This window comes from Ischnura elegans, chromosome 12 (genome assembly GCF_921293095.1).
Source record: "Ischnura elegans chromosome 12, ioIscEleg1.1, whole genome shotgun sequence".
NCBI classification, from domain to species: Eukaryota; Metazoa; Arthropoda; class Insecta; order Odonata; family Coenagrionidae; genus Ischnura; species Ischnura elegans.
This window is the reverse complement of record NC_060257.1, coordinates 94,681,928-94,694,132: the sequence shown is the minus strand read 5'-3', so window position 1 is coordinate 94,694,132 and position 12,205 is coordinate 94,681,928. Positions and strand designations below refer to the sequence as shown.

At 40.4% G+C, this 12,205-nt stretch overlaps 1 protein-coding gene across 2 annotated transcripts in view; it reads right to left on the bottom strand.

Annotated features, from left to right (window-relative positions):
• Nucleotides 1–12,205, bottom strand: part of LOC124168893 — a 116,796-nt gene that overhangs the window by 7,484 nt on the left and 97,107 nt on the right. For both annotated transcript variants that reach the window (XM_046547270.1, XM_046547271.1), the window contains exon 8: nt 10,824–11,012. In XM_046547270.1, the coding sequence (XP_046403226.1) occupies nt 10,824–11,012 (189 nt within the window). The remainder of the gene's footprint in view (nt 1–10,823; nt 11,013–12,205) is intronic.

The window sequence follows — 12,205 nt, the reverse complement described above, 5'->3', positions numbered from 1 at the left end:
TCAATATCAAAATGGCAATGATAACTTCACTTGTTTTTTTGAGAATTTCATATTGCTCTTTGAAAACTGTTCCCCCAAAAGACTTATGTTCAAAACTAAAGGTAAAAAGCCCAGTAATAAGTGGTTTACTAAGGAATTATCTCATTTACGATCTGTAGTAATCCAACTTCACTCCAAATATAGTCACTCTCGCAATATTGAGGACAAGAAGGCCTGGCTTCTTCATAAGAAGGAGTACATAAATAAAATAAATCAGTCAAAAATTATGGCAAATGGTACTCTAATTAATAAGGCTGACAATAAAGTAAAGGCAGCCTGGAAAGTTATTAATTCTGAAACTGGCTCTAAACATCTCAATTCAGAACTCCCTTTCTGTTCTGAAAGCCTGAACAAGCATTTCATTGACTCAATCAATCTCATCATCTCCTCTTTAAAGAGCCCATCTGCTGATGCCACTGACCTTCTTAGAGAACTCCCTGTAACCGCACCTGCATTCAAATGGCAGTGGGTTACTCCCACTGACATTTTTAAAACTATCAAAAGCTTCAGAAAATCAAACTGCACCGACATTTATGGATTATCTGCCAACCTTATCATACAATTAGCAGATGTACTCAGTGAACCCCTTGCAATAATCTGCAATACTTGCTTTCAGTCAGGCTCATTCCCAAAAAAACTCAAGATATCGAAAATAGTCCCTATTCATAAAAAAGGTGATAGAACCTCACCAGCAAATTACCGCCCAATTTCTATCATTCCTGTTTTTGGTAAGATAATTGAAAAAGTCATTAAATTTCAGCTCTACAATCATTTTCACGATAATAATCTATTTACACCCTCTCAATATGGCTTTCGTCAGGTCGTTCTACATCTTCTGCCATCAAATATGTGGTCGACAACTTACTGGAGGCTTTTGAAAATAGATCCTCTCTAACAGCTTGTGACCTTTCTAAAGCTTTTGATTGTGTTTCCCATCCACTACTCCTTAGAAAATTACAATATTATGGTATCAACAATACTGAATTAAAACTCATGGAGTCCTACTTAACAATCCGCTCACAATGTGTTCAAGTGAATAATTCACTGTCTGCCCCTGTTAACGTAACACATGGTATACCACAAGGATCAGTCCTCGGTCCTCTTTTATTTTTAATTTTGATAAATGATCTCCCACACCATCTTCCTTGCACGTCAGTATTATATGCTGACGACACTACTCTGATACATGACCTAAATGACCCCACCTATCCTTCGGATGTTATCCTTTCAGTGGCCGAAGAATGGTTCTCAGCGAACAGGCTTGCCTTCAACGCAAATAAAACCCGACAAATGGTGTTCTCCTTAAGCCCTACTCTGTACCACACTAGAAATTTAAAGCTACTGGGCTTTGACCTTGACTGCAGACTAATATGGGATTGTCATACATCCTCTACAACTGCTAAGTTATCAAAAGCCATATTCCTCCTTAGAAAACTGAAAACAATCATTCCTGCCGAACATCTTCGAGCAGTTTACTTTGCCATTTTTCACTGCCACCTCTCCTATGGCATTGAGGTTTGGGGCCATTCTTCCTCCTCTAAAGAGTTATTCATTTTACAGAAAAGAGCCAGTAGGATTATTACCAATTCTAACGTAAGGAAACACTGCAAACCACTATTCAGGCAGCAAGGGATTATGACATTGTACGGTCTATATATATATTTAAATGTTTAATATTCAATGTTTTGTAGAAATAATGTAAAAGTGAACTTTGACAGCCATAAAACTGGTGCTGATGTCCACCATTACAACACAAGGCTCAAAAATAATCTGTTACAGCCCCACTGTAGGCTGTCAACTACAAAAAATTCTTTTGACCATGTTAAACTTTGCATGTTCAACCACTTACCTCAAGAGGCAAGAAATTGTACTTTAAGAAAGTTTAAAGGTGTTCTTCACTCGTGGATAGTGACACAAGCTTTCTATTCACTCAATGAATTTCTGGAGAGCAATACTCTAAATTGTATATTCTAGCTTTAGTTTTTCTTTGACGAAGACTATTACATTGTATTATGTTTAATGTTGAATAAATTATGATTATGATTATGGGATACATATTATGCTTCGATTAACATCATTTTGTTTATCGTCACATTTTTCAGGAACGGTAAGTGCCGTTAAACGAGGACTCAACTTACACCCATGTCTCGTATAGCGCAAGGGATGCGTTCCTCGGGGTCTTTGCGCTATACGAATTTGCGTTATACGAGAGCGTTTTATCATTGGGAAGATAGGGATGCGTTCCTGGTAGGATAGGTCTTGGGTATTGAATTTCCTCTAAAACATCTATATTCCCATAAAAAGCCTTAGAAAACATTATTTATATAAACTTTTATAGTTTAAAACATCTTTAAAGATAGTATGCACGCATTCAAAGACTTTTATTCACGTTAAAAAAAATTCTTACGTGCTTTTGAAATTCCCTCCTGTCGTGCGGGTGGGCTAACATCTGCTATCTCAGGGGATCGTAATGCGTTGCCGGCAGTTGACGATTTTTCAAACTAGTCTAAAAACAACTATTGTGTCACCCAGGCCCTTTTGTCGCTCATCGAAATGACAGGAAAATGCTACTTTGAATGCCATTTCATAGCTAGCGGAGTTTATGAATGATAAATAATTTTAATTTGAAGTCCTCCGAGTCATTAGCAGCTACGTGAAACAGTCTTTAAATGCCTTGAAACCTGACCCAGGTTTTCCTTCCCTGAAAATGAATGAACGAGATTGCATTCTTTTCCAAAACAATATCGTCTCGTCAACACTAAAAACTAGTTGAGGGGGAAAGGAGCCACTTTCAATCACAGCTTGGAGTTCATCAGAAAATGTTGCGGTGACTGCGCTATCAACACTTGCATATTCACCTGATATCGCCGCACTGAAAATACCTGCTTGCCGTTTAAATGCTGGAACCAACCGGAGCTTTCACTAAATGTCTCTGAGCGATTACCACTCCCGTCTTTTTGTACTGATTCTCTATGAACTTTCCGTATGTGTAGACCGCTTGGTTGAAGTTGGTGCGGCTGAGGTCACTGATGTTTTAACTTCGTCTTTATTCTGAATAAGGCATCGTACGTTTAAACTTCCACGCAATATCGCTTTGACGCTCTCCATTTTCAAAGCAATTGACCTCTTTCAATTCCTCTTCTAGGTTTATAGTTTTTATTGATAAATTCTTGATTTTTCTACACGCATTCCTATTTTTTGCCATATTCTCTTGGTTTTTACTCTGTATGGCTCTATCTAAATCACCTTCCACTGCTGAACTGTATTCCTGAGACGCAGAAGGCCTAAGACTGCGGGGAGGGAACGAAGCCATTGTGTTTGAGACTCTATAGCGGACCCTTATATGTGTTGATGCTATTCATGCGCAACTCGGCCACCGCTCCATTTCTCCCCCGTGAATACCGATGACCTTGAAGGCTTCAGCGTAGACGGCGTAGACACTCTACCTGGAAGTCAATCGCCCGATAACCTATGACGGCAAAAATACGTCTCAAACCGTATTGCTGAAAAAAAATCATTTCCACTAGCCTCACGCTTAATTAACGATCTAAATTATTTATTATCATTCTGTTAAAGAGACGAGATAAATTACTTCGGTAAGCCGGCTATCTGGACCCAATGACGAGTAATACTTTTGGCCATTGCACAGCAATAGATTTCGATTAATATATAAACAAAAAAGAAGCTTTGAGGCAAGCAATAACATTAATATGCGTAAAATGATAGAAATTTCGTTTGTACTTCGCGCAAGTTCACGTTTTATCACGAGAGCGTTCAAGAGTTTTGATTAGGCTACACTGCGTTGCAATGTTTCCCCGAGGAACGTATTTGCGCTATATCGAAATTGCGCTAATCGAAATTGCGCTATACGAGACATGGGTGTATTATTATTATGCACCAAATGAAAAAATATTATTGCAGTAAAAATTTACATCATTTTCAGATTTTCTCACAATAGTCGTAGTAAGAACTGCGATACATGGCCTAAATGAAGATTACTTGTGAGATGTTTGCTTGCAAATAATATTACCTAGTTCCAGTTTTTATGTATTACTTTTTAACTCGGTCACATATTATTGCAAAAATATGTTATTGGCTTGAGTTCAGAAGATATTAATGAGGAAGTTATGGGTTGATTCTTTCTGTTTCCTCATCCATTTTTATTTCGGCAAAGGAGTCTATACCCCAATGACACGTATCAGCAAAATCTTTCCTCATCTTTTTGATGTGCCGATGACACTCCCAAAAAAGCTATTCCTAGTTCTTACAAGCGGACCGACTAAATCTTACTATCACCCCTCGCTTCATCTCCGTACCCCCTCCAACCTTAGAACAGCCAGCAGGAGTGGTGCACATCATGATACATCCAAATACACCGTCAGAAAATACAGTAGACTCTCGTTATTACGAAGTTCACGGGACCGAAAAACCGGGGTTTCGTAATAACGAAGTTCGTATGAACGTTTCTTTTCAGAATTGCCGAAGAAACAGTATATTTATTATAAATGCGATTAAATTACGTGGAAATATAAATACATATATAACACTTCGAAATGTTCCTCGGCGAGGTAAATATCATAAAAAACCCTAGGATGGGCAGTATCAGAACGCACAATAAAGAATAGAAACTCTCACTCACTAGATAACTAAATTTTCGGTGGCATTACCACCTTCCTCGGAGTTAGGAAAAGACTGTGACAGTCTTTTCCTAACTCCGAGGAAGGTGGTAATGCCACCGAAAATTTAGTTATCTAGTGAGTGTGAGTTTCTATTCTTTATTGTGTGTTCTGATACTGCCCATCCTAGGGTTTTTTATGATATATATATATAAATATATATATACTACTTCATTCATTCACACGGCGCCTTAAGCGCAAACATACAAATAAATTCACAGGTAAGGAAAGAAAGGGATAGGAACATGGAATAGAGAATAGAAAAAGGACGAGGACAACGGTGCTGTGGTAGATGGAAAAAAGCCAGAAATCAGAGGGTAAAAATGCGGCCTGACTGGGACTCGAACCCAGAACCTCCTGGTTGCCGGCCAGGTGCTCTACCAGTTGCGCTACCAGGACGCTTAGATTTACCATGATTTCGGCGGGGGTTTATACACAGAAAACTCCCTTTGCTATGGCCCACCAGAGTAACCAATAGATGGCACTGGGGCACCACTCACCAACGGAAGGAATGGACGAGGACACAAGGATGAAAGGAAAAGTACACACTCACACGATAGCAGGAAAGAGACAGGAACATGCGTTTCGGGGCACGCAGAGCCCAAGTGAAATAAGCCAATATGGCCGATACACTACTTCATTCATTCACACGGCGCCTTAAGCGCAAACATACAAATAAATTCACAGGTAAGGAAAGAAAGGGATAGGAACATGGAATAGAAAAAGGACGAGGACAACGGTGCTGTGGTAGATGGAAAAAAGCCAGAAATCAGAGCCGAAACGCATGTTCCTGTCTCTTTCCTGCTATCGTGTGAGTGTGTACTTTTCCTTCGCAATTCCCCAACCGAAAGAATATCAGCCCTTCTAGATCACTACTTGCAACCTCTTGTCACCACCCTTCCATCTTTCATAAAATACTCCTATCATTTCCTAAGCATACTTAACTCAACCCCTATCCCTACTGGTACCAATCTCCTAATGGCGACAATTGACGTCGTTTCACTCTATACTTCTATTCCCCACCACGAAGGCCTCAATGCCCTCAACTATTTTCTTGCCCAACGCCCTCAGCCTCACTCTCCCTCCACCAACTTCATCATCCAATTAACTGAACTAATTCTTAACAAAAACGCCTTCAATTTCAACGACACCATCTACCTGCCAAAGTGAGGAGTCCCGATGAGAACCAGAATGGCCCCAGCCTATGCAAACCTCTACATGGGCCACCTGGAAAGCTCCTTTCTAAATTCCCAAACCCTCAAGCCTCTCCTGTGGGTCCGATTCATCGACGACATTTTTTTACTATGGGCCCATGGGCGTGATTCGCTTGACACTTTCATTGCATCCCTCAACTCCACCTCATCCGTTTCTTTCACTTCATCAATTTCTGCTTCCTCCCTTACCTTCCTTGACATAAACATCCACCTTGAAAACAATATCTTCAGCACCTCCATCCACAAAAAACCCACCAACCATGAACTATACCTGCACTACACCAGTTGCCATCCACCTCACACCAAACACGCAATCCCCTACTCCCTCTCAGTCCGCGCCCATCGCATCTGCAACAATTCACCATCTCTTCAAAGAGCCACACAGAACCTCCACCATGCTCTCCTCAAACGAGAGTATCCAGAATCCCTACTTAAAAAGAAAATACTCTCTCCCTCCGAACAATATACCCCACGCACCAAAAAAGTACAAACCAGTAAACTCAATCTCACCACCACATTCTTCCCTGGCACTCAAAAAATTAAAAAAATATTAAAAGATCTGTACCTCATCATCAGCAATAACAAAACCACAGCTGCTCTTCTTCCATCCTGCCCCTCCATTGCCTACAGAAGAGCACCTAACTTAGGTAATATTTTAAAATCCACCCGCCCCCTCCTCTGGCACACACTCCCCCCACTCTCCTCCCTTACTCCATGCAACCGCCCTCGTTGCAAGTGCTGCCCTCTGCTACGCCCCACCACTTCACCTGTCATCAATAGATCCTCCTCCATACCGTCTTGTACTTCCTTCAACGTTGTCTACAAGCTGCTTTGTAATTTTTGCCCCTCGTACTACATAGGAGAATGCACCACACCCATATCCATCCGAATGAACAACCACAGGCACTCCTGCAAAACCCCCCCCTTTCATGAACCCATCCCCATTCACACTGCCTCACACAATAGTTCTTTCGATAAATGTTTTTCCCTAACCATCATTGAAATTCTGCCAGAAAAGGCAACCATCATCGAGGTGAGAACGAGGGAAATGGCACATATTTGGGTTGAAAAGGCGTTTGAAACGCCCGGGCTAAACATTGCCCACTAATAGTCAAAGGAAACCCTACCCTCCCTTCCCCCCCTCTCCCCTTCCCCTTCTTCCACCCCCACTACTTCACCAAGGAGAGCTTCTGGAGGATCCGCCTGCAGCAGTTCACCTTCAGCACTGACGATAGCGGGTCAACCCGCTGAAACGTTTGAACGTTTTTTTGTGAGTGTCCTTTTCTATGTGTTCCTATGTTTTTATTAGTGTTTATTTTGTCCGTTACATATTTATACTATCGCGTAGTGCGCTTTCCTCAAGACTTTATATATATATACATATATTATATACATATATTATATACATATAAATTCAGAGGTAAGGAAAGAAAGGGATAGGAACATATAATGGAAAAAGGACGAGGACAAGTGTGCTGTGGTAGATGGAAAATAGCCAGAAATCAGAGGGTAAAAATGCGGCCTGACTGGGACTCGAACCCAGAACCTCCTGGTTGCCGGCCAGGTGCTCTACCAGTTGCGCTACCAGGACGCTTAGATTTACCATGATTTCGGGGGGGGTTTACACACAGAAAACTCCCTTTGCTGTGGCCCACGAGAGTAACCAATAGATGGCACTGGGGCAGCTCACCACTCACCAAGGGAAGGAATGGACGAGGACACAAGGATGAAAGGAAAGGTACACACTCACACGATAGTAGGAAAGAGACAGGAACATGCGTTTTGAACGATAGTGTTTGATAGATGTTTGCGCTTAAGGCGCTGTGTGAATGAATGAAGTAGTATATCGGCCATATTGGCTTATTTCACTTGGGCTCTGCGTGCCCCGAGTTATGGAATTTGTGACGAGAAAGGTAGCTTGAGAAGAAAATGTAGAAATTATTCAATATTAAAGAACCCTACCCCAACACTTTAGATTATTAGTACAAGGAATATGCCAAAATATCTTGCTCAGAGTTACCATCCCAATCAAACAGCTGTTCACAGCAATTCCTTGTACTTATAACTTGCATTACATCCATCTAAACCAAAAATTTCCCTATGGCAGTGGCAAAATACCAATGGCGATACCAGTAGCACATTACAAATTCATTTTGCTCTTATTTTTTTGGATACATAGCGCAGAAAAAAAAATTGAAAGAAAACGGTGGCGCTGGGAAAAAGCCGACCGTATGCAACCCGCATCACGTTTATATCCCGCTGTGCGGGTGACGTGATATCATGTCATAAATAAAAAAGTTCATAGCTAACAAATTAGAGCCAAGAAAATTGTTTAATTATTTTTGCCAGCTCTTTTGGCATCCATGCATGCATTTTGCATGAAAAAACGACAGCTGTACCGGGGGACGATTTTGAGTTTTACATGGTCAGCATTGAAAGTGTTAACCTATCAAAAGACTTCAGATTATTGCAAAATACATTGTGGTTCTACACGTAAGAAATTAATCAATTTCAATATTTTATCATATAAAATTTATTTTTAGTAATGCCGCACATGTTTATCCCTCATAAACATTTCCATTGTTTATACGTTCTTCCCTCTCCATACTTTACGAAGATAAGAGATATTTCTGCGAATGTTACCATGTACAACTTTCCTCGCGGTGAGGGAACTGCATTTAAAAATCCACTCCGTGAATAGCACTCGCTTAGAATAAAATCCCTCGGGCCATGAAGTTTTATAGAAGCTGGGATTACCAACAAATTCCTAAGACCACCGTCTTGGCTTAACAGCTGCCGACGCTAGGAGATTAACAAACCAACACTGAGCGATGCAAAAAAATATAGATATCAAGTTGAGGGATTGAGATAAAGACGTCAACACAGGGAAATCTTTTGAGTGCAAAATTTTTCGGAAGTTCTTCGCGAGAGGACACCAACCCACTTAAGGGAAGAGCTCAAAATGCAGCAAAGTGATGGTGTGGGTTTTGGGCCCAAATCGAGGTGACTCAGCACATATTTTCCCAGCGCAACGACGAGTCCATGCACTCGACTGTGAAAATGTTTGGAACTTAATGAGGAACATGCCCTTCAGATCATTAACACATAAGATTTAACACATTACAACCTTATGTTGCTTTCAAGCATTATCTCAAAATGCACAAATTTTGATCTCTATTCAGGAAAGATTTAAACTACATGATCTTTTGTGCAGTAAACATTTACCATCATCATCATTACTCAACAATCCTAAGATTGGTGTATTGTCGCAGCTCTCCATTCCTCTCTCTTATCCGCTTTCCTTTTCATACCGACGTATCTCTTCTCTTTTACACCCTTTATAACCTGTCCTTTGCAACTCATTCGGGGCCATCCCTTGCCCTTCTTCCCTTCCACCTGTCCTTCTACAATAATCTTCATCAGGCCATCGTGCCTCATAATGAGGCCAACTAAGTTGTCCCGTCTTCTGCTTGAGGTTTTTAGAAGCCTTTTCTTTCCTCCCGCTCTTCTGAGCACTTCCTCATTACTTACACGTGTAAAGTTTAATGGCGGTATATGTAGCTGCCACAATTATGATTCAGTACTGAATTTTCACTTTATCAAAATTATAAGGCTTGACATTTAATTTCTCCCAGAAGCAGCTCTGGGTTAGTAAGGGTTAAAAAAAAAAATAAGTTAAAGGTACAGTATTTAGTGAAATCGGGGGAAATCTTTGATATTGAACATAATAGAGCACTTCCTTTTTATTTGTTAACGGTTGGTGTCCTAACACCCCCTGCCACACACCTTTTAGGCGGCTTATAGGGTATTATGTAGATGTAGACGTAGATGAAAAGTGTGAGAAAAAAAATAAAAAATAAGCAACACCCTAAGGTACACAGTAAATGCTCCATAAATTACCATTAACTCTGACATAAATCGATACAGAACCACCAATTGCATTGCATTGAGTGAAATCTCCCTCCGCAGAGTGCACCCCCTTCAAACGTAATACAGATCTATCATTTTCCCGCATTCATCGTTCGCCGCTCCTGGTCCCAAAATAAGTTCCATAACGACAATGTAATTTTTTCCCGCATCCATCGTTCCCCGAAGTATCGTTTTCCCGCATTGATCCTTTGAAGATTCCGCTTCCGTAGTATAATTTTCCTGCATCCATCGTTTGACGAAAATGAGACAAAGTGTTTACAACGTGTTATTTGTGGCTAATAATGAAAGACACAGTTTGAATCTTCCCCAGGAGATTGAAATACTATATGGAGAAGCTGAGAGATAGAAGAAGAGAGATGGAGAAGCCATGGGATAGTTACATTAGCGCATTTCCCAAGATCCGCTTCCCCCCCCATTCAGCACTCGCCTCCCCCCCTCAGAAGCTTTCCTCCACTCCGAAACAAAAAAAAAGGTCCCAGCTCATGCAGGGATCGTACTACAAAGACCTTACAATTAGCTTCGAAAAAATATCAAGTTACACGAGAGCAATATAATCGTGTTTCACGCCTCTCCGATTCTCGCCCACTGAATTTTTTCAGCCTATGAATCCCCCAAAAGGTGTCGAACAATGAATTTCGGCAATTGGTATTATACTTTCAAAAGTACATTAAACACTTACAAGTATGACAATGACAATATGCGTTCCAAAATTACTAAATATCCGTTTCATTCAAAATCAACCAAACACTACAACAAATTTTCCATTGACTTCACTGAGTTTCAGGCTAATTTTTCCTTTGATTACTGCCACGATGCATCAATACTAGAATCTCGCACATAGTGCTCCCAGCAGATAATTTATTGGTGATTTTTTTACATCAACTCTCGCATATTTACCACAATAAATGATTAATGATTCAAATATTTATTTTAAAATACAAAGTCAGATGAAATCATACTGAACCTGATTTGATTGGAATGTTCCTCCAACGACCATCGGGGTGGTAGCATTGCTCGTAGGAATCTGGGCTGCCTTTTCTGGACTCCCAGTATTGTTGCCAAAGGTAACAAGCCTCCTAGTAGATGAAGAGGCAACAGAAGTCAGGTTTTGCAGGAGACTGGATGGTGCAGGCTGAGGAACCTGATGCTGCTTCTAATGCAAGAAAAGAAGGGCTCACATTAGCAATGGAATCGTATATTTTTCCAACAGGATTGTTACAAGATTCCAGCATTCAACATCCCCAACAAAAAAACCCCTTCTTCTGTTCTTTATACCAGTCATGAGTTTCCTTACATTACAAAAGGGCAAGCATCAATTTTAGGTGACTTTTCATGTTACATACAATAAAATATAATTATTATTACATATACAGTTACACATATAACTTGGTTAGTACGTTCCTCCTTAGTACGTTTTCCTCCTTAGTACGGCGATTTCTCCCGGTCCCGGTACCATCCGAACAAAATACAGGTAAAGTATTTGGTTAGTACGTTTGAAAAAATTGCGCTTTCCTGGTTAGTACGCTCAATTGCTTGCCGTGACGCAACCCACAATTCGTTCTCTATTATCTTCTTAAGGGTCCTAAACCTCCGAATTCATGATTTAATTTATTATTATTAGCCATTGACATTCTTGCATTCATTCCACATCTCTTTCTTCGACTGTGATTTATCCAAACGCATTTTTCAATTCGTATGATGTGATGAATAATAAAATGCAGCCAGTTATCAGGAATGTCTGACTAACTAAACTGCAGCCAATGAGAAGCCTTGATTTTCCCCACCCCGAGCTCCTTACCTTCTATTGCCTCTGCAGTGCCCACTGCCCCACTGCGCACAAATGTCGCGAGTGGGCAAGTGTTGCTATTGCACGAGTTATCATGATGAAGAAATGAGTCTTATCCAAATCCCACTTCATCTAAAGCAGTACTGCATAAACTCGACGTCTAGGCGGTTTAGGCTCTGGAGTACGTGTGTATTTACTTGAATACTGCTGTGGGAGCAGACGATGCTCTGGATCTCCACGCGAAGCTTAGCATACTTGATTTCGGCACGAAAGGAGACGACATTAAGACAATTTTTTTAAAGTAAATTTCAACTGTATAATATAAAATCTTCTTGTAATTACGTCGTAATCTAATAATCTTGCGTGTTATTAATCGATATATCGATCGATATCTTAACCGATATGGTTTCATTCCAGAAGCGAATGTGCACGGCTGTCGCCGTAATTAAAGGTTAATATAATTTTGTCCAATTGTTATGATATTTAAAAACAATCAGTTGACATACTCAGGGTTGTTGTTATATCCTCCGAGTATGCTGTGAGAAAGAAGACATGACTTA